Raw genomic sequence first — 22,130 nt, 5'->3', positions numbered from 1 at the left:
GAAGTTGAGCGTAGGGCTTCCCTGAAGAGAAGCCCGAGTGCAAATGTCCTTTACTACAAAGAGTGGAGAAAGCTTAGGAGGACGGGTGTGACACCTAGGCTACCTTTTAGTGTAATAGAAGCTTGTACATGAGCTATAAACAACACAACAAAACATATGTTTATATTTTTTATTTTAAAATTTTAAAAAAATATATATTAAATTAAAGAAAATTGTAAGATCAATGGAGGAAACTTACTTGACCTCATTTTTTAAAACATTAAAGAAAAAAGAACTTTAAAAAAAATAATAATAATAATAACTTGCACAAATTTGAGCATATTAAAAATTCAAATTTCTAATTTTTTTAAGATTGAAATTTCTACATTTTCAGTTCTTCATTTCTCAAATCTACTGAAATTAACAAAAATTAAATTTATTTGGACATGGGATGCATACATTTACATTTATGTAACAATTTCTAAGAAAAATCCAAGTAAAATGGTCCTTTTACATCCACTTTGGGATTTTCTTCAAAAAAAAAAAAAAAAAACTTTCCCCTTATTTCGGCTTTAGATCCAATCCGGTAATGCATTGATATTTTCTTCGATTTGCTACAAAGGTAATTAGAATGGTATGTTTCAACTTTGGAGTAAAAAGAGCAAATAAATAAATAAATAAACGAGTGACTTAAAAAATGAGTGGGTTTGCAACCCCCTTTTATCTTTAAGTAAACAAGTCGAGTGAATCGACTTGCCCATATTGGGAAACGACTCACCAACTCGCACACGAATCACCCTTTAGCAAGGACTTGTGGTACCATACCTACCCCCGTTCACAACCAGAACAAGTTAACTCACTTAAGTCATATATGACTCAAATGAGTTGCCAAACCACATGATGTAACCCAATCAGTCTTTTTTGCTTCCCCATGGTAAGTTAATCATAGACTTTGTCATCTTTTGCATCTTAGGTTACTGGAATACTCCAGTTTGCACTCTCTGCTTCCTACAAACCATCTTTATCTACATTCTCTTCTCTAGAATGCCCGTTCACATGACGTTTCATGCAAAAACATGAAACATAGAAAATACAAATTAGTCTGTTCGATAAATGAAGATGTCAAAGATTATGAAGCCCATGACTAGCTCAATATGGAGAAGCAACAACATTGATTGGGTTACACCATGGTTTGACAACTTATCCAAGCTTTTATCCAACTCAAGCGAATCGACTCAGCTTTAGTTGTGAACAGGTTGGTTCGGTAGCATAAGTCCATGTTCCGAGGGGTGAACCAGGGTGACTCGGGTGTGACTTGGTGAGTCAATGCAATTTGTCTAAACCAACTCGTTTCACTTTACTAAGATAAATGGGGTTGCAATCCCACCAGGTTTTTTTTTTTTTAATTATGTCCTCTCTTCATGGTTTTTTTTAACTCTAAACTCTATATCTAACATTCTAGCAACATTTATGAGAATGTCTATATGCAACAAATTGAAGAAATAATTAATGCATTATCAAATCTAAAGCCAAATTTTGGGGAAAGTTAGCTTTTAAATTTTATTTTTTTTTTAAAAGTCTTTTTACCAAGATTTTCTTATAAATCATTACCTAAGTGTAGATCAATACATTTTGTTAAAATCATATTTTTTATTGATTTTCATTGGATTTGAAGAATAAAGTAGTGCAAATTGTTTTTTTTTTTTTAAGCATATTTTATGCTTAAATTCATTTAAGTTATTTTTAATAGTTTTTTCTTTCAATATTCTGAAAAATGAGATCCAAGGAAGTTTCCTACTTTCATCTAACAATCTTCTCTTATTTAACATTTTTAAATTTTTATTTTTTATTAAATAGTTAGAAAGAAATTCTTATATTTTTTATAAGTCATATACAAGTTCTTATTACATAATAAGCCTAGGATGCATTTTAGATTTTTCTCACATTTTAAGATTTTTTTTTAAATTTCACTGCTAAAAGTTGAAAAAGGTAAGAATCACCCCGAATCGTACTCGACTTGTCCAAGACGACCTATTTTGGCCCAAAACAAGTCAAGACAAGCCACCAAGTCAAAAATGATGTGTGAGGATCATCATTTAGCAAACTTTACCCCTCCTGGTCTCCTCCTAATTCCTCTATCCACCTACCCCAAACTTCCACTATCCTTTTCAGTGTTCGAAATATCGGTATCACATTACATATCTCATCCTTGAGATACAGATACATATTGGTTATCACACAGGATATATCGTTTGTATTGGGTAATTTATCGCACTTTTTGGGAAACATTGGGAAGCATTGGGGAAATGGTTAAATTTTTTAATGAAACTTAGGGGATTGTTAAAAAAGACATTAATACACGCTTTTAAATCATAACATGATCTTCCTCTTGGGTAGTTGCATCTTTTTAAACAATCTAAATCAACCCATCATTGTCATATTTGATCCGCAGAGCCTTCTATAATTGAGACACATCAACTCGAATCTAAACAATTTTGGACCCCAATTCTCCTCGTCCACTTCCAGTGTTATTGGGAGTAGTGATAAAAAAACGGATTTCAATAACCCTCTTTACTTTACAAGGGGGAACGTATTCACCCAGTCAAAAGACACCAAGAATCTATCTAGTTTCGACATTATGGGGTTTTCTTAGCCATTGCTACATGTGAACTTGATGTCTCCCATTAGGATGTTGACCATCTCATTTCCATCCACCCAACTCAAGAAATCTCGTATGCTTCTTATGATGCTTCCTCCACTTGATGTTTCATAGGTGAATATGACTCCGTTGAAAGAAAATCAAATAAATTGGACGATCCTAACAATTTAATTTCACCCTTTAAATTAGACCACCAAGGCACCAACCATTTCTGAGAATAGCTATTGTCTGATCAATGTAGAACACGTGTCTTTCCTATTTTTTCCTTTTTTATCTCTTCTCATTACTTTTCATTTTTCAATATTAGGTTTTTCCATCATTCTATTACTGAGCTATTTATGACGACAACATGACATTGTTAGTTCAACTTTATCAAACTAGCGTTTGGATTGGGTCCACCTGGAAGGACAACTTTTTCTATGCAACATCCAGTTAAGCTTTTGAGACAATCATACAAACAATTCATTACGACAATGGATAAAATTTCCTAATATAAATGGACAACCTACAATCTCCTTCATAGGCTACTGAATCCACTAGAGAGTGTGCTTCCATTGGCAACTATCTAAAGGAAGACTAACAAGAAGAAGCATCAGCCTTGGCATTACTTGCAATGAAATTAAGGTGTTGTACACTTCCTTAATGCTCAAGGTAGTACATTTCTAGACCCACTTTCCACAATTCAAAGTCTGCCAAAGAACTCTACAACTAGATTGCCATCGACCTTGATTGTCGACATTCCTACTAGTTAGAGCCACTATGGCTAATCACTCTTACATTATTTTCTACAACTCCACCTCAAAGTTCCTCGGATTACCCATGGAGCTACCGTCCATCCACACATTTTCAACCAACCAAGAGGAGGGACTTCCTGCTATCATTCTTGTTAACCGTTTTACACTTGTCACGGACTCTCAAATAACCAGCTGGCCCCCAATTCTCGCAAGGTTTGAGGCTTACGCATGTTTGAACTCTTTAGCAATTAGAAAATAACACATTAGCAAACCTAATGTTCTCCAGTACATAAGGGGATGGGAGTTCCTCGAAGATTCTCGTATTTCTCTTTTTCTCCAAATAACCCATATAATCATTTGCAAAAGTATACCCCATCGAATTTTACCTCTTGGTTTGAGGGGGGCCAGCCTACCTTTCATATGGTTTACAACCAAGCACAAGAGGACCTATGCAATCTCAAATAAATAAAAGGAAGAATGTTCGGTCATTACACACTGTGAGAAATACCCCATCATTAACCCCTGAGAAGATCTTCCAACAACTCAACTTCATCAATCCCATAAGCTTCTCCTAAATGCCAAAAACCATGCCACTTTACCCACCCAAAATCTCATAGTAATCTTTAACAAGGATGTTCATCGATGAGATTGAAAACAATCTAGGGAATCTCTAGGCCATAGTACATCTACTCATCGATCACCCTAGAAGTGAGTTCTCTCAATAACCAATTTTCTCCAATTCTATATATCAGTAAAACAATATCTATCCCGATCCTCCCTTCATATTTAGACTTTGGACATCTTCCCACTTAATGGGGCAAAACTTACGGTCCTCTCTCCCTCCCAAATTGTGTCCTAACAGCTGTTACGCAATGCTAACGATGGCAACCATTACGTGTTAAGGGACCGTTATGGAAAAAAACATGTAACAGTCCGTTAAGGTGCCAATACAGGGTTTTTCAAAAAAAAGTGACACCCGTATTGCATCGGTAACAGTGGTGGTCGCTGTGGCCACCATCACCGTTACGAAATACCTTGCCCCCTCCTGCAAAATTCTTTTTTAAAACTCACAAGTCGTTATGATCAAGATGTTGAACCATGAGAGAGTATGCTGGTAATCAGCACGTGTGACTTTATACGCGTAATATGACACAAGGGAGCTAAGATATCTTCCACATAGATAAATCTCTTCCCATAACTTGCAATCTCTAGGTTCCAAATGTATAAAGCTCTCACATTGGCACCAAGCAAAAGACCAAGTTACCATCCAAAAATATTCCCATTTACACATAAAAGTCACTAGAGATTCAACAATTGTCACGCCCACAACCACATTGGCTATAGCACTTTTCTCTGAAGTTAACTAGTATCCAAGAAAGCAATGTGAAACACCTCTAATTGTGTTGAATTGATGCTAGTGACCTCATAGAGGATTATTGTCCCAACAACGAACTACAGATGTAATATTACAATAATAGACTCCACCTCGAAACACTTAAAAAAGTCCTACTTCTGGGGCAACTTGAAACAATTTGCCTAAGCCTTCTACAACAATTCTATAGTGAAAGTAAAGAGAAATTGCATTGGGAAAGACTGCTCATGCTCTTAAAGAACCCTTTAAGAACATCATTAATCAGGGGGTCGAAATAGATACACTTTAAAGATACAACAACACTCTTTTGATCCTTTCCAAGATGCACAAAGTTAACTTTTAGCATTATAACTTTAGAAGAAGAAAAAAAGCCTACAGTATACTACACACATGGCATATTTATACAAGATCCAGCCCATTCGTCTGTTTGGATCCTATTGTGATCTGATGTAAGCTACGACGTCAGACGGCAGTGATCAGCCCACAAATATCAAATATCAAATATCAAAGATCAGAGAACAATTGTTCTAGCAAATTGATGGCATGATACCGGATCTAACATTTAGATTTTACCACACATAAATGATGGCATGATACCATCACACCATCCAGGTCCAATAAGCACCATACAAATCAGATACAAAGAATCACACCTCGCATAAGCATAGCGTCATGCCATTTGGATTGATCATCACACCCAATAGGTATTGATAAATCACTTCCCGAAGTTGAGAAAATCTCTCTTACAGAAAAGCACATCTTACGTTTTCATTCGCAATATTCATGGTTCAGAGAATCCATCTTAAAAGAATTTCACCTGTTTCCTTTTCTACTTGTAATACAGATTTATGTATTAAAAATGAGAGGACATAAAACCCTAGACCTCCAAGCAATTTAAATGGTACATGTAATCTAGTTTTAACACTGAAAAAAGGCACCTAACAATTCATATTAAAGAAAAAGACTTAAAAAAGCCTTTTGGTGAATCAAGACCATGACACCAAATACAAAAGAACTCAAGACCATGGGACAAATAGCCACTGAGGTGCTATGGTTGGGATCTGAGAAATTTCACGCAGCACAGAAGATCGGGCCATGCTGTCCTGGGCTATAGGCATTAGTTTTTTCTTTCCTTTTTTTCTTAGGATTTTCTAGCCCATGCAGTGGGTTTAGATCGTTCTGTAGTTTGGATATTCTCCCTCTATGGATCTAAGTCATGTTTGTAGCTTCTTGGTTCATTCTCTCCGCCAGTAGGTGTTTTGTGCTTGATTACTAAATTCGTGTCTTCTAAAAAAAGAATTCCCAAACTTTAAGATAGTGTTGCTTATTAAAATTGTAACCAGAGTTACAAATTAAATAGGAAAAATCTACGGAATAAGTTCCTCAAAAACCCCACCTAAATAACTAACTAAAACAGTTCAATTGCCCCAAAATCAGTTATGAAATGGGCAAGATAACAGAAAAATCTTACGACTAACTAACCATTAAACCACTGTAAATATCTTGTCAAAACCTGTGGATTCCCTTCTTCTTTTTTACTTCCTCCTTTTCCCTTTTAATTCCATTAGTGGGTAGGATCATCATGCTTTTATGATATTTTGTGGTATGATCCCCGTACAAGGTATGGGCCAACAGACGAAAAGTCCAGATCATGTAATGTGTGGCACACATGTAGAGTCCGAGAGCTTGATTGCTCACTTGGACTGTAGCCTAATCATTTGCTTAAAACATACGCAGATTTAAGCAGATACAATGATCAAATTATATTTGGATTAAAAAAAAAAAAACTCAATTTCAAACATGATTCAGGGCATTGAAATGCAATCTAGCAGTCGGAGGGTTAGGGTTTACCTTCTACGGGGAGCATCCGCCTAAAAGAAAAAAAGAAAAAAGAAAAGAGAGATTGAGAGAGAGAGAGAGAGAGAGAGAGAGAGAGAGAAAACAACCAAAAGAGTTAGAAAGATCGATCCAAAACAAGAAGAAGAAGAAGAAGAGAGAGAGAGAGAGAGAGAGAGAGAGAGAGAGAGTACCATTTTCAAATGGAAGGCGGAGAAAAAATGCTAGGGCTTTTCGCTGTTTGATTTGGGGCAGTTCTCGGGCGAAACTACGGAATAGCGGATGCTGGTTCGGAAAGTATTAGACTTCTGTGTTAGTTTAGCGTCATTTTTATGGTGGTGACTCTTCGGCCGTGCGTACACCCAACACGGTTCGGCCCTGACTGTGGAGCCATCTCGATGTATTTATTGTATGTCCACGCCGTCCATCCGTTTTTCCAGCTCATTTTAGTTCATGATCTAAAAAATGAAGTAGATCCAAATCTCAGGTGGACCACACCACAGGCAACAGTGGTAGTTGACCATTAAAAACTTCTCATGGGCCACAAAAGTTTTGTTCCAAGCTGAAAATTTTTTCCCTTCGTCCAGGTCTGTGTGACCTTATCAACGGAGTGAATGGCAAATAAACATTATTGTGGGCCCTAGAAAGTTTTTAACTGTGGACGTTCAATCATGACTGCTTCTTATGGTGTGGTCCACCTGAGATTTGTATCTAATTAAACTTTTTGTTTTTGTGCTAAAATGAGCTGGAAAAAGGGATGAACGGCGTGGATATACGATAAATACATCAAGGTGGGCCCCATGGTCAGGGCCACATCTTGTTGGGGAAAGGCGCAACTGATCGCTCCCAGCAATGCAGCGCGCAGATTGCGTCTACCAGGGCACTCCATGGGGACGCGGTTTGGCTGGTGACTCCGCCATCAGCCAGGTGGCTAACGGTCGGTGCTATGTAGACCGAAATATGATGTATGTGTCTTATCCACCCCATGCATCCATTTTTAAAGATAATTTTAAGGCTTAGTCCCCAAAACTGAGGTAAATATAAATCTCATATGGACCACACCATGGGAAAATAAGTAGTGATTGAATGTCCACCATTAAAAACCCATAGGGCCCACTGTAATGGTTATTTGACATCTAACCCGTTGATTAGGTCATACAGACTTGGATGAAGGGAAAAAATATGTACCAGCTTGATCCAAAACTTTTGTGGCCCCAGGATGTTATTAAAGGTGGCCGTTCAATCAACACTGTGCAGTCTACTTGAGATTTGGATCAACCTCATTTTGGGCTCATACCATAAAATGATCCAGAAAAATGGGTAGACGGCATGGATGAAACACATGCATCATAGTGGGGCCCACAGAGTACCAACCACTAGCCATTGGCCATGGCGAAGTAGCCAATCCCCCCCTTGGAAGCTCCGAGTGCCATGAGGGGTGACCTAGGTGTATGAATTTTATCCACACCGTCCATCCATTTTTCCATATCATTTTAGATTATAAACCCAAAATTAGATAATATTCAATGCCCAAACGAACCACACAGTGGGGATTAAATTGCTACCGTTAAAATGTTCTTAGGGACCATAGAAGTTTTGGATCAAAATGATATTTGTTTTTTCACTTAATCAGGTGTATATGACTACATGTACGCGTTGGATGGAAAATAAACGACATGGTGGACTCTAAGAAGGTTTTAATGGTGGGCATCTTTAGCACCACCGCTTCATGTAGTGTGGTCCACTTGAGCCTTTGATCTACCTTATTTTTGTCCAATAATCTAAACTGATTTGGAAAAATGAATGGATGGTATGGATAAAAGTCATACATCACGGTGGCCCCTCAGAGACTCTTGAAGCCTCCGCTTGTCCCAAGCTCCGAACAGGAGAGGGTAGTACTTAATTCGCGCCCACTCCCTTCATGGAACTTATTGCGTAAAAAGAAAATTGATTAAAAAAAAATCAATAAATTAAATGATAATTTTAATGACCAAATTAAGTGAGACCTTGGATTAGGTCCACCGAGGTGGGTGGACCCAGAACTGTGGGGCTCACAGTGATGTGTGTGCCTTAAATCCAAGTATCCTTCTAAAATCACTTGATCGTTGTAACTACTGACGGCTGACAAAGTTGGCAAATCCAACAAATTCAATATAAATCATTCTATCTCAATACTGGAGTCACTAACTGTAGCGTCCCGATTCCATATAGTCAATTATATGCGCCCCTAGACATATATATCTACCTTACAGGGAATATAGTGAAATATTAAACATAATGATTCAGTGTAAATGGGACAAGTAAATAAATTTTGGGGACGAAATTTTATTTAAGAGGGTAGATTGTAACACCCCGAACTTTTCAATACTTGAGTATTGAAAGTTCTCTAGTGTTACCATGAAATTTAACTTATTATGTACATGTATATGATATCAATCTAGCTATTATAACCTTACACATATTCTATAGCACGAATCTGACCATTGGAAATAATCTTCATTCATATATCAAGCAATCTAACTGTTGATTTTAAGATAAGATCATCACATACTTAAATATTCTCACTTATCCATCATAATCAACCGCTCAATCAAATATTCACTGCCAGATAGAGACATCTGACCATCCACTTTGATTTTGAACCACCCGATTATAATAAACTAGCTACTTGATCTCTACATCCGCTCATACACACATTAACTTGAGATTATGATCCGTTCATCTTATTTACCACCTATGAATATGCTTAACCCATCATCAAAACTAAAATCTGAAAAACTTACACATGTGAACAAGTCACTTAAATCTAATGGTATACATATTTTGCTTCTTGATCACTCCAAAAACCCACATGTGATCATCTGTTTACAAAACTGACCGTACACCCACTCACATACATGATCAGAGTACTAACCATCAAGTTTTTTTTATTTTTAACATGTCATCTAACCATCCATTATGTTAGTTGATATATGTACATTCCCTTGGTTAATTTGGTAAATAATTCTTTATTCATAATAATTTAGACATAAGTTCTTTTGTAAGAATTGCTTAGAAACATGCGTATAACTATGTAGAACCATTAGATTTTTTAAAACTCTCATATCAGCAATAATTACGAAAATGTCATTAACCTAGACCCCTGAATTCTATATAACATGGTTCCCACGATCCATTTGATGTGAAATTTTATATTATGCCTATGTACTATATATGTCAAATTTCAGCCCTTAGATCATTGTAAAAGTAACCCAATTAACAAATCAACCCCTTAACTATTAATTTTAGTGTCCATCGAGTGAACAAACATCGTGGGTAGTCGTAGTAGGATATTTTTCTTCATATGAACAACTTGGATTGTCCATCATATGGACAAAGTGTGAAATATAAAGACCCTACTTTGGTAAGCTTTCCTTAGGCGCGAAGTTATCCTTTCAAGGCTTATCAACTCCTTATAAATCCAGATCTTTCGATTTAACCACTTCCTACCGTCCTTTGCAACTCAAATTTGGACCAAACTTTGATCTCATATGACTACAAAGTTATACAAAATTTAGACTCCGATCTATGATCCTATGCCGTTGAATGTTGAAGTCAGTTCCTTTATTTTGGTACAAAAGTGAAATTTCAGATTTAGACTTTTTCCACCATCGATCAACCAACAAAATTTGTCCAACTGTTTGCCTATCTTGACACATTTCTCCCAAATTTGGGCCCTGATCATCAAGTGTGGACCGTTAATTGAGATCGAGTTCGCTTGACACCCATTAGGAGAATTTTCAAGATAGGTCAATCTAAATTTCGGATCACCAAGAAAATCATATACCTCGGCCCTATTCGACGACCCTGACACAATGGATTAATTAGATTTAAAGAAAGATTGTCAGAAAAGGAAAAATTAGAGAAACTCAATCTAAGTGAGATGTGAAACACGCTCCTCTCACACATCCACTCCCTTTTAAAAAGGGCTGTGCGTTCCCCTCTCCACTCACATGCCCAGGGAAGAGAGAGAAAGAGAAAGAGAAAAGAAAAGAAAAGGAAAGAAAGAGAAAGAGAAATAATGAGAAGCCTAGACGCCCTATTCCTTCTCCATATGTATGGTGTCTCCCTCTTGCTCAAGTAATGTTATGATTCATGTGGAAGCTTTTCATGTACAAGCTTTCGTACATGGATATCTACCTAGGGTTTAGATTTAAGGCTAAGGTACAGGATTCCTTTGAGCTTGTACTAACTTGAGTTGATATGAATTATTGTGTTCTCTCACATGCTCTAAATCCTCCATACAAATATTTAATTTACCCTCATCAAATATTTATCATTTATGAATTATGCTTAAGGTGTGATGTTAATTATGTATGATCTTTATAAATTTATGTGAGAGATTCCTTTAAGCTTACATTAATTTGAGTTGATATGATTTATTTTGCCTTTTACATGCTTTCATGTTACTATAAATTTTCTCTGCAATTGTTTAATTTACCACCATCAATTATTTATCATTTGAGAATTATGGTATGACTTTAATTATGTGTGATCTTTATGAAAATTATGTGAGGCCATGGATACAAGCCTTACCCTTGCCTTTACCAATTTTGTTGAGTTAGCCCTTGCTACTCTCCTCTTTTGTTGAGTTAGTCATTGCTACTATCCTCTTTATTGAGTTAGCCATTGCTACTCTCTTCTTTATTAAATTAGTAATTGCTACTTTCCTCTTTGTTGAGTTAGCCATTGCTACTCTTCTCATTATTTTGTTGGCCTTGTGTTATCTACCTTTATGGCTTAGGCATATGTTGGAATTCCAAAGCTCCCATAATTCAATTTATTTCCTCTTTGGTGCAAGTAATATGTTGGAAACCCCACTTCTAGCGATCAAATAAATATTGTGGACGTAATGCGGTTCGAGTAGCGGCCCCCTTGGTCGACACGTAATTCCATAAATTTTGGGTGGTGGTGCACAAATCGATGTAAATAATTCACAATACGTGTTACATCACTTCTGGGATTAGATGTCATAAATAGTCGCTTCATAAACAAATCGTGTCATCTAATTTATCCAAGTCATGTGTTGTGTCGCCTTGGGATAACTGCGTAAATCCACGTTAACGTGGGACACGCCGACAAATCTCCGTATAATGGGATGCGGGGCAAGCTGGATAACTATAATTCATTTTCCATATTGTGGCGATCATTAAGTGTGATGAACCGCGTATACTTTGCTAGCCATGCATCTCATGTAGGTTGCTTGCGCATATTGATACCTCGCGTAGTTATGGTGTATGGGATATATCAGAACCCTTACAATATTTTTATGCATCTCTTGTATTATTGATAATCTTAAAGGATAACCATCACTATGAGTAGGGCATTGACCCTCTCCAACCGTACAGATGATGCAGGTGATGTATAAAATGAAGACTTTGAGGACTATCTCTCTATGGAAGATTATACTAAATGAATAAGAAGATACTTTTATGATTTAGTTTTATATTTTCGCTGCGAACTTGATAATATAATAAGCTCCCATTGAGAGGGTATTTGATAATTTATTGAATTCTTTTACTCTTATAAAATAATAAATACTGTCGATTTTATTCTCGTGAATAGTTACCTTCATGAATGTAACTAGGTGTGATCTAAATGAAAAATAAAATAAAATAGGGTGCGATTCTGAAGCATCCAATTCATTCAATTATTAACACTCGGTTTTCTCAGGCACGGTGAAAATTTCGGATGTTACAATTGGTATCAGAGCATGAGAATGAGATTAACTGGGCCTGAGGGAATGGATCATCATTAGGTTTACACTACTAGAATATAATCATAAATTCGATACTTATACTTAAAATTATTTCCCTGAAGTAGTTAAGAAATCAAGGAATTAGATACTCATGTTCAGGTTTCCCATCAAACATGTAGACATGAAATTTAGAAACTATGAATCTAGGTACCCCCATAATAAATCCCCAAGATTCTTAATAAACTTGTTCTGAACTAAAAGTCATCCTTAAACAGAATTACAATCGAGAAGAACTAGTTTCCCTTATGAGAATAGAGACTTTCTAATTATTTCGGAATTTTCTACTATTTCAGCGAAATTCTGACATGTCGTGAAATCTCCACTAATTATAGAAAAAAAAGATACATCAAAAAATTTTGAAATTTTTTGAATAGATCATTCAGATCTCCATCAACCTTCATCTAAAATTTCATCTCGATTGGATCTGTACAAAATTCCATAAAAACCTGACAGTAGCAAAAACCAGTAGAAATTGCTATTGGACAACAAGCTTTTATACACCTCACAAGGGTGAAGCAACCCCCAAACCATAGAATATTATCTCATAAAAATTTTTGTAACTTCAAGAATAAGTCAGGGGCTTAAGATCCAAATTTCAAATAAATTGGACGTGTGGATTAGAAATTAAAATTCTGGGAGTGACGGGCTGTCAATATAAAACAATTTTGGGAATTAAAAACCTTTCATATAAAGGATGATACCAAACTTAGGTTCAACAGGGAATGGATAATTTAGCCTATCCTTTATGAAAACTATGATACTTTATGGCGAAAATGAAAAAAAAAAAGAAAAGAATTATTGTATCCCCTGAGGATTTAGGATGATCGAGATCCTGGATTTACAAACCATATTCAAGCAAGGCATAAGTAGTTTAATTAAAATATCAAATCTCGGGTCGAGGTTTTCATTTAAGGCGGGTAGATTGTAGTGTCCCGATTCCATATAGCCAATTATATGTGTCTCCCACTAGCACACGATGGCTAGATACCAATAGTCCATTTTCACAAACACATGAACTGCACCTTCAAAATCTCACTGTATGTAAAACAACAGTAGTGGTTTTATAGGTATTTTATTAACACCTTCTAAGCAACATATAAATCATGAAAAAAGAGTATTTGTTTCATATACATACCTTCTTTGCCACTAGCCACACTTCATTGATTCATTTCATCAAACACTTGGTGAGCAACATCAATATCAAAATAATTAAGTCACCGAACTGGTTCGATCCGAGTTCGATTCGAGTTGGGTTCGATCTAAGTCGAGTCGAGCTGGAGTCAGCTCGAACTTTCAAGCTCAAAAAATCAGCTCGACTCGGCTCGAACTTAGCTTCGAACTGAGTCGAATCAAGCTTTTTCGAGTTGAGTAAAGTTGAGCTAACCGAGCTAGCTCGGTTCATGTACACCCCTAATCACAACCATAGTGTCAATATTACATAGGTATACTAATTAGGGATTTTAAAAATTGATTTAATAATTAATTTAAAACCGTTGCAATATACACCTTGCATTTTAACTTAAGATTATAGGGATTTTAAATCCATGGTGACAAATATAGCTAAGGGATTTTAGAAATCCAGGAATCCTAAGTCTAAGAGAGCCCCAAATACAAGAGATTCCGAATTCAGGGATTTCAAAGTCCATGGGATTCCAAATCCAAGAAATCCCAAGTCCATGGAATTATAAAGTCCAGGAATTCCAAGTCCAAGGGGTTTCCACCTCCACACTTCCTTTTGGTGCGGCCCACCTAAGATCTGAATCGGCCTTAACCTTGGGCACATGGCCTATCATAGCTTGAAGAAAATGATGAACGGTGGGGATGGGACATAAACATCAAGGTGGGTCCCACAAGTGAGTCCAATGTGCTACCCAATGTCCATCTAATCCGCCATCTTATTTACCTCAATTCTATTTGCCTGAGATTCAAATCAGCCTTAATTTTGGGCCATCGACCTAACATTAGGGGTGCACATCGAACCGGTAGAACCATGAAACTAGACCGAAACTGACCAAACGGTCCGGTTTGGTCCGGTTCTAGAGTGCACCGGTTCCGGTATCAAAAATCAAAGAACCAATTACATCGGTTCGGTTCTCGGTTTGGGGGTATGTAGAACCGAATCGAACCGTTAACCAATCCGTAGAACCGAACTGTGGATCCAAACCGTGGAACCAAACCTAGAACCGAACTTGGAACCGAACCAGGAACCCTTTGATTGTTTCCATATTTGACTCATGATTTATGGTTTACAATGCACTATTCGATTGTTTCCATAAAGGTATTTTTGCACACCTTATACATTATCTTAACCATTCATCAAATGGATCACAACACGAATGGACATGGGCTAGATTATAAAATAAAACATGCAATTGGGCTGGATTATAAAAATCTCAGAACTGTGGAACCGAACCGGTTTTAACGGTCCGGTTCCGGTTCGGTTCTAGGGTGCTAACGGTTCGGTTCCAATTCCGAATATCTTAGAACCATTAGGAACGGTTTGGTTCCAGTTTCACCCCATAACCGAACCGAACCGACCCATGTGCACCCCTACCTAACATGGTTTAGCAAAAAAAATGAACGAAGCGGATTTAACATATGCAACATGGTGGGTCCCACGAGTGGGCCCCCACTTCCACGCCCTGGTGGGCGTCCACCCGTCCCATGTACAATGGTAACGACATCAACTGTTGCTGTTGCTAGCATGAATAATTTTTTTGTAAAATTGTTTTCCAACATCAGGGTAGGACCTAAAAGTATGATCTGATCTGTCCACCGGATGGGCCAGCTCGAAAGGAGTCGAATAGGCCCTGACTTGGGCTAGTTTGTATGATCAGAGACCCCACGAAGGGCATTGAAAGGTTTTAATAGTGGGAATTTTTTCCCCTCCATACGGCCCACTCGAGATTCGGATCTACCTCATTTCTTGGCGTATGGCCTAAAATGATCTGGAGAAACAGGTGGATGGCATGAATTTCCCAAATACGTCAAGGTGGGGTCCATAAATGGAGGGCTCCCCTCCACGCCTCATGACTGACGTGAGGGGGGTGTTCCCCACCACTGTCGCCTGTGGTGTGGTCTACCTGGTGGTTGGATCAGCCTGGTTTTTTGGCTCTATAGCTAACATGAGCCAGGAAACAGAAGCAACCTTCCCCATGCAAAGGCCTCATGATGCAAGGTCTTTCCATCCGCTTGCACCTTACGGTGGGGCCAACTCGAGAGTTAAATCGACTTCATTTTGGGGCACAACACTCGAAATAAGATGGAGGATTAGATGGACGATATGGATAAAACATATACATCATGGTGGGGGCCACAAGTGGAGGCCTCACATGCACATTGCCCAGCATCTTTGGACATTGTTGCATCCAGGGACAGGTGTCGCTGCCCCTCTCTTTATTGTGTTTTTAAGGAGCTGGTGGGGCCCTCCTAGGGAATCCACTCCGTCCATTAGATCGGCTAAGTCATGGTGGGGCCAAAGAGCTTTGGATCAACCTGATCTTGGTGGCCTTTCCACCATCCATATCCGTTGTCCATATCAACATGTTAGATGGCAAATAAACATTACGGTGGGCCACACAAGGTGGTCCGCACTGTGATAGCGAGTGGGGCATGCTCTCCAATAGCATAGCCCACTTATGGGCCCCACAACACTGTAAATTTAAAAGAATTGAATGAGAAGAAAGGAAAGGAATAAAAAAAGCAAGGGAAGGGAAGAGATCTGACCATCGAGGTGGCCCCCCACTACGGGGTCCACCATACAATTTATACATGATTAAGGTATGTCCTACCCTTGTGGGCCCACCAAAATGAAAAAATCATAAAGAAATGGAGGGTTTCGACCCTCCCATGCACTCACAATGATGGTTGAACAGTTGGATTAGCTTGGATCGGTGATCGGATGGTCCACCAAGCTCCTCTCCACCCCTAATATCTTCTGATCTCTCTTTTCTCGTAACCTCTTGATATCTCCTAATTCTCTCGCAAGCTCTCTCTTTTCTCTTAAACAATCTCCCTAATCTTCCTTTCTTTTCTTTATCTCTTAATCTCTCTAATATCTTTCTTTTTTGTAATCCATTTATACTCTCTTGCTAGAAATGAGAGAGAATTAGGGGATTTGTGGTAGAATTTTTATGACATAGGATGAATTAGGAAAAGATGGAGGGGTATAATGGGGAGAGATGGATGACTTAGCATGGGTTGCATGATGGGAGGTATGGGCTTGTTTTACTAATGGGGAAAGAGTGACATGAGTGATGGATGGGTTAATTGATGGATGGATTGATTGATTGATTGGACAACCTTGGGATTTGTGCAAGTGAGGCCCACGTGCATTGTATGGCCCACCTCAGATTGTTCTAAAACCACAACTTCTAATATAGGGGTCATAATGGGGCGTGTTGCGTGGCATTGGAATCGTAGCGCCGTCACGGTCGTTAGGGTACAAGTCTCGGGGTATTGCGGTACAAAAATAGGGTCATGATCAAAACTCGCCAATCTAGTCTGTTAGGAACATGCTGGTGCTGAAGCTGCACAATATAAAAGGTCTCGCAAGGTTACCGGTCTTACAACCATGGGACGAGTCAACTCGGCAGACTCGACTCGTTCGACTCGTTCACACCTAACTTGACCCAAATCAAGCGAGTGAGTCGATCCAGACCAAATAGACTTCACCCAATCCGAACTCAAACCGACTCAAGTCCGAGTCACACAACAACTCAACCCAAAATTTGACTCGGTACTAACTCGACTCAATATGAAATCAACTCGACTCAGGTTCGGGTAGTATATATATCAAATTTTTTTTAATATAGTATAACTTACCCACCACACACAACCTGACCTCTCTCTGGGGGTGCACATGGAACCGATAGAATAGGTAAACCAGACCAGAATCGACCGAACCGTACGGTTTGGTCCAGTTCTGAAGTGCACCGGTTCCAGTTATGAAAATCAAAGAACTGATTAGTTCGGTTCAGTTCTCGGTTTAGGGTTATGCAGAACCGAACTTAACCTTGAACTGAACTGTGGAACTGACCTTGGAACCGAACCTAACTCATTAGGGCCTAACCACTTATGTAGAACCAATCAGTAATCGATCATGTCCTTCGGTAGAGATGAGGGAGGCCCATTGACTGATTAGGGCCTAACCACTTCCATCATCAAAGGTGAGGGTGGCCCACTATTTAGTTAAGGTTGATAATGTCAGAGATGAAAGACATGATGAATCTCATATCTAAAAAACATGAAGTAGCAATGATGAAGAAAAAAACTTAGATCTGATCACATTTAACACCCCTGAAGAAGATGGGTGATGTAAGGCAGCGACAGAAGAAATCAATGTGATGAGGATGGGCTGCAACACAAGTGGGGTCCACTGCATCTGATGCTTTAACCGACAACAACAGTGATGAGGGATTTAACGACAATTAGTGAAAGCAGCCAACATAACAGGCTTTGCGCAACAACGTTAATGGCAACTGTGATACCATCGTAATGATCACAACCGGTGGAGATGCAATGGTTAGATCTGGGTCATTCGAAATGAGTAGCAAACACATGATGTTGATCAAGATGGCTCAAATCCTATATAGCCACCGTCGGAACTGTATAACTGATCCGAAATCGAACCAGTTTTTATGGTCTAGTTCCGGTTCGGTTATAGGGTGTAAACAGTTTGATTTCGGTTCTGATTTTCTTGACACCGTTAGGAACGGTTCGGTGCTGGTTTCACCCCATAATCGGACCAAACTGACCTGTGTGCACCCCTACCTCTCTCCCTCCCTCCCTCCTCCTCCTCTACCGAGCTCAACAACAACCCACCACCACCAAACTCGATCCTTCCTACCAGACTCGGTGTTGACTCGACTCAACTTGGTCCCTGTCATCGAGTCGGACTCGGTCCGAGTTAGTCTAGGCCAGACCCGAACTCACATCGAGTTAGGCATGTTGGACTCAGTACCGAGTTGGATCGAGTTTAGGTAAGGTCTATTTCAAAATTGGGTCAGGTCAGGTCAGCCCTAACTCAGTCCGACTTGACTCGATGCCTATCTCTACCTGCAATGGGATATTTTATTAGAGATTCCCTTTGACTTATATGGCAATATGATCTATTATGGTGGGATATTCGGGCAGGGGTTCTTTCGGAGATCATACCTAGGATGACTTGCATTACTTGTATGATTCATGCATCATGACATCATACCTATCTTGAGAATATTAAATCATGGCATGACATCTTGTTATATGTTTTCCCCATCTCTTTCATGTCTATTTTGTAATCATGATATCCTTGTACATTTCCTTCAAATGTGCTAAGATGTGTTTTACTTGCTCCAATTGAGTTTGTATCAAATTTGTGGTGGATATGATCTCACCGGGCTTCTAGCTCACCAAATCAATAATGCTTGCAGGTTTACACGATGAGAAAGAAGTTGGATATAAATAATACTTAGACGACTACTTCATTTAGAAATTAGTTCATAGACATTTCTTTTATTTTCAATATCATTGTAATAAACAATCAATGGAATATCAAATGAAAAGTAGAGATATGGGATAGTAGGATTTAGTTTTATGGATTTAAGTTTTAAAGTTTAAATTAAATTATTATAGTCTGAATTTCTATCTATAATTATATTTGATGAGTGATAATTTAAATAAGAATGTAGATGTATGAATCTAAGACAAATTATTTCACACCCTAAAATTCGAGCTTAGAGTTGCTGTACTCATGTTTCGAATTTGAGGGCATGATATGAAAGCACTTAGAAATTGCACGTGTCACACATGGAATCAAATTGAACCATCCAAATTATGGTACCCAATGTAGATGGATCGTGAATCTAAAATTAAGCTTATTCCATCGTCTACGTATCAGATCGATGAATACTTATTTAATCGAATCGGTGAATATTTATTGGATGGTTAAATGAAAAATAAAAATAAATCAAAGGTCTTGTTTCTATGAACAAGTATCCACGGATAAGAGGCTACAATTATTCAACTAATCCATCACTGGGATTGTAACTTAGCTACGAAGGGCTCAATTTAACCAAATTTATTTAAGTTAATATATGCCATGTGTACATGTAATATCCTAAAAAATTTCACATAAGTACACAAGTATTGTAAGGCCTATACCCCGGTATTCTCACACATTCATAAAAAAACTAACCATCCAATCAATTACTCACCACTAGATGAAGATATCTAACCGTTCACGTCGATATTGGACCACCCGATCATAGTAAACCAACTACCAGATATCTATATCCACTCGTTTATACATTAAATCAAGATTTGCATCCATTCATCTTGTACGTCACCGATGAATATGCTTAACCTACTGTCAAAAGGATGATCTAAGGAACTTTTTTTTTTCGGTTAGCTTGTTAGTATACCCACTGTCAGTTCACACTTCACTGTTAGCCACCCCCACTAGGGAATCAATACCAAGACCTCAGTGTTGAAATGGGGTATCTTTCACTCAGTGCACCACTTGAGCTATGGATCAGGGTGTACTAAGTAACTTGTACACACGAACAATCACTTGAATCCAACAATATACGTGCCTTATATAAGGATCACCCCAAAAACTCACTGTGTTTATCCATTTACAAAATTGACCGTACAATACTCTGTTTACATGATTAGGTTTATAACCATCCAATTACTTTAATTTTTTTCCATTTTACGAACATCTATTGTACATATATCCACCAAACTGGCCACTTAAACATCAAAATAAACTGAACATTTTTAAACACATGGTGTACAAATCAAAACTACCAATTATTTTGCATATGGGATGTGCACACATGTTACTTTAAATTACAAGTACACTTAAACCTTTAAAAATGCACTCTTGTTCATTATAGACACCTCGGGTTTCAAATAAGCCCTACTCAGAACAATTTCACGAGTAAAATCATGTCAGTAAGAAAACTGTCGGGTCAGATTGAGCGAAGGTATGTGATTGGAATAATCCCTGAATTACCACGAATTATCGTATGCTTCAGTTCGTCCGAGCCTGGTAAAAATGTATCCCTTTCAGGCTCAGGTTCGGAAGGATAAAGTTTGCTTAAATCTTATACTTTACCCTTACGTGTCCCTCTCAAATTCATCTATTTAAGGGGATTTTTCGCACTCAAATACAGAGGGAGAGAGAAAAGCTAAGAAAGAAAGATGGTTAGCAGAGTTATAAAAGTTTAGTGGAGAAGCTTGACAATCTAAGCCGTCCAACCGTTCAACTGTTTGTGAGTGTTCTCCCTTCATGTGGTGGCCCACTCATGAGCATGGGACTGCCTTTCTTTGTCGTTACAATATTATGAGGCCCACAAATGAGCCACGCTATGAGACGTCGTGCCCTGCACAATGTTGGCTGTGTGTACCACCTTGTATGGCTCGCCATGACATTTATTTTTCCCTTTTACTAATATATCACACAAATTTGGATGATGGGAAGATACCTGACTGCTCTAGACTGATGAATGGTTGGGGTGTGGGACGACCAATCCCTGACCTTTTTGCAAAGGGGTTGTGGGACCCACTGTGGATCCCACCATGGTATATATGTTATATCCGAGTTGTCCACCCATCTAGTTGGATCATTTTAGGTCTTAGCCCAATTATGAGGCTGATAGGTGTTTTAGACCCACACCATCCACCTGTCAGCCTTCATGGGTCCCACCACAAGAAGCATGAGTGATAGTGACACACACCATTAAAATCTTTATAGGACCACAAAGGTGTCCGTGACAAATGGACTATGTACATCTGTACATTTGTTTTGATAGGTCCAAGGCCCATCGTGATTTGTGTATGTGAAGTGGCCCGATAATTCACACCGTCTAGGGTTGGCTGGAACCCACTATGATGTCCGTATTTTATGCACAATGGTTCGCCTATCTTGACAATTTATTTTAGGGTAGCGGTCACCTGGATGTACATGTTTTATTCATATTGTCCATCTATTGTGACAGATCATTTTAGACCATGAAACTACCTTGATGTATATGTTATACCTGTACCGCACATCTGTGTTACTAGCTTATTTTATGTGTACATGCCAAAGTACGAGGTTGATATAAGTCTAAAGTAAACCATGCCTCATGGATATTTAAATTTATAATAGGACTACCATTCGAGTCCTCTTAATCTCTTTACATTGGACCATTTAATGCCAATTATCACATGTGTTGTGCACCTACATTGTACACATGAATGAGAATACGTATGTATATGTCGTGATTGTAACATGCTAGTATACCTAGCCTGAAAATAATCGACATTGATAATATGCTTAAGTGTAATGCATACCATACCCATGCATATGCTCATATCCATCATATTTATGCTTGAATATGGATGTGAATGTATTATAATGTACACCTTGTGGGATCCCGGTCTTTTGCAACACTGCTCGTATGCACACGTGTCCTAACTCGCATCGTTGATAGACCATACACTGCATCTAGAAAACTCACAAACTGATTTGTTTCAGATGATCTTGAGACCTCTATCATGTGGACCGTGTCATCATTGCGGTCGCAATGGTGAAAACCGCGCATCAATCCGACTTTCCATTAGTGAGTATGACCCATCGAATGTAAGGCCCAAATTATGTATCCAGTAACACAAGCAACCTTTATTAGGCTAGGCCCATTGGACTAGCCTGATAATTCCCTATACGAAATATTACGTGTGCATAACTAGTTGGTCCCAGCTTATAGTTTTTGAAGTACATATATA

At 38.3% G+C, this 22,130-nt stretch overlaps 1 protein-coding gene across 1 annotated transcript in view; it reads right to left on the bottom strand.

Moving 5' to 3' along the window:
• The window catches only part of LOC131243211 (serine/arginine-rich splicing factor SR45a-like), a 33,314-nt gene extending 26,402 nt beyond the window's left edge, over positions 1 to 6,912 (bottom strand). The window contains exons 1-2 of the mRNA XM_058242385.1: positions 6,775 to 6,912; positions 6,596 to 6,615 (exon numbers count right to left, since the gene is read on the bottom strand). Of these exons, the coding sequence (XP_058098368.1) occupies positions 6,596 to 6,615; positions 6,775 to 6,777 (23 nt within the window). The 5' untranslated portion in view covers positions 6,778 to 6,912. The remainder of the gene's footprint in view (positions 1 to 6,595; positions 6,616 to 6,774) is intronic.
• Between the last annotated feature and the right edge of the window lie 15,218 nt (positions 6,913 to 22,130).

The sequence above is a fragment of the Magnolia sinica genome, chromosome 4, assembly GCF_029962835.1.
Source record: "Magnolia sinica isolate HGM2019 chromosome 4, MsV1, whole genome shotgun sequence".
Lineage (NCBI taxonomy): Eukaryota > Viridiplantae > Streptophyta > Magnoliopsida > Magnoliales > Magnoliaceae > Magnolia > Magnolia sinica.
This window is presented reverse-complemented; position numbering and strand designations above follow the sequence as displayed.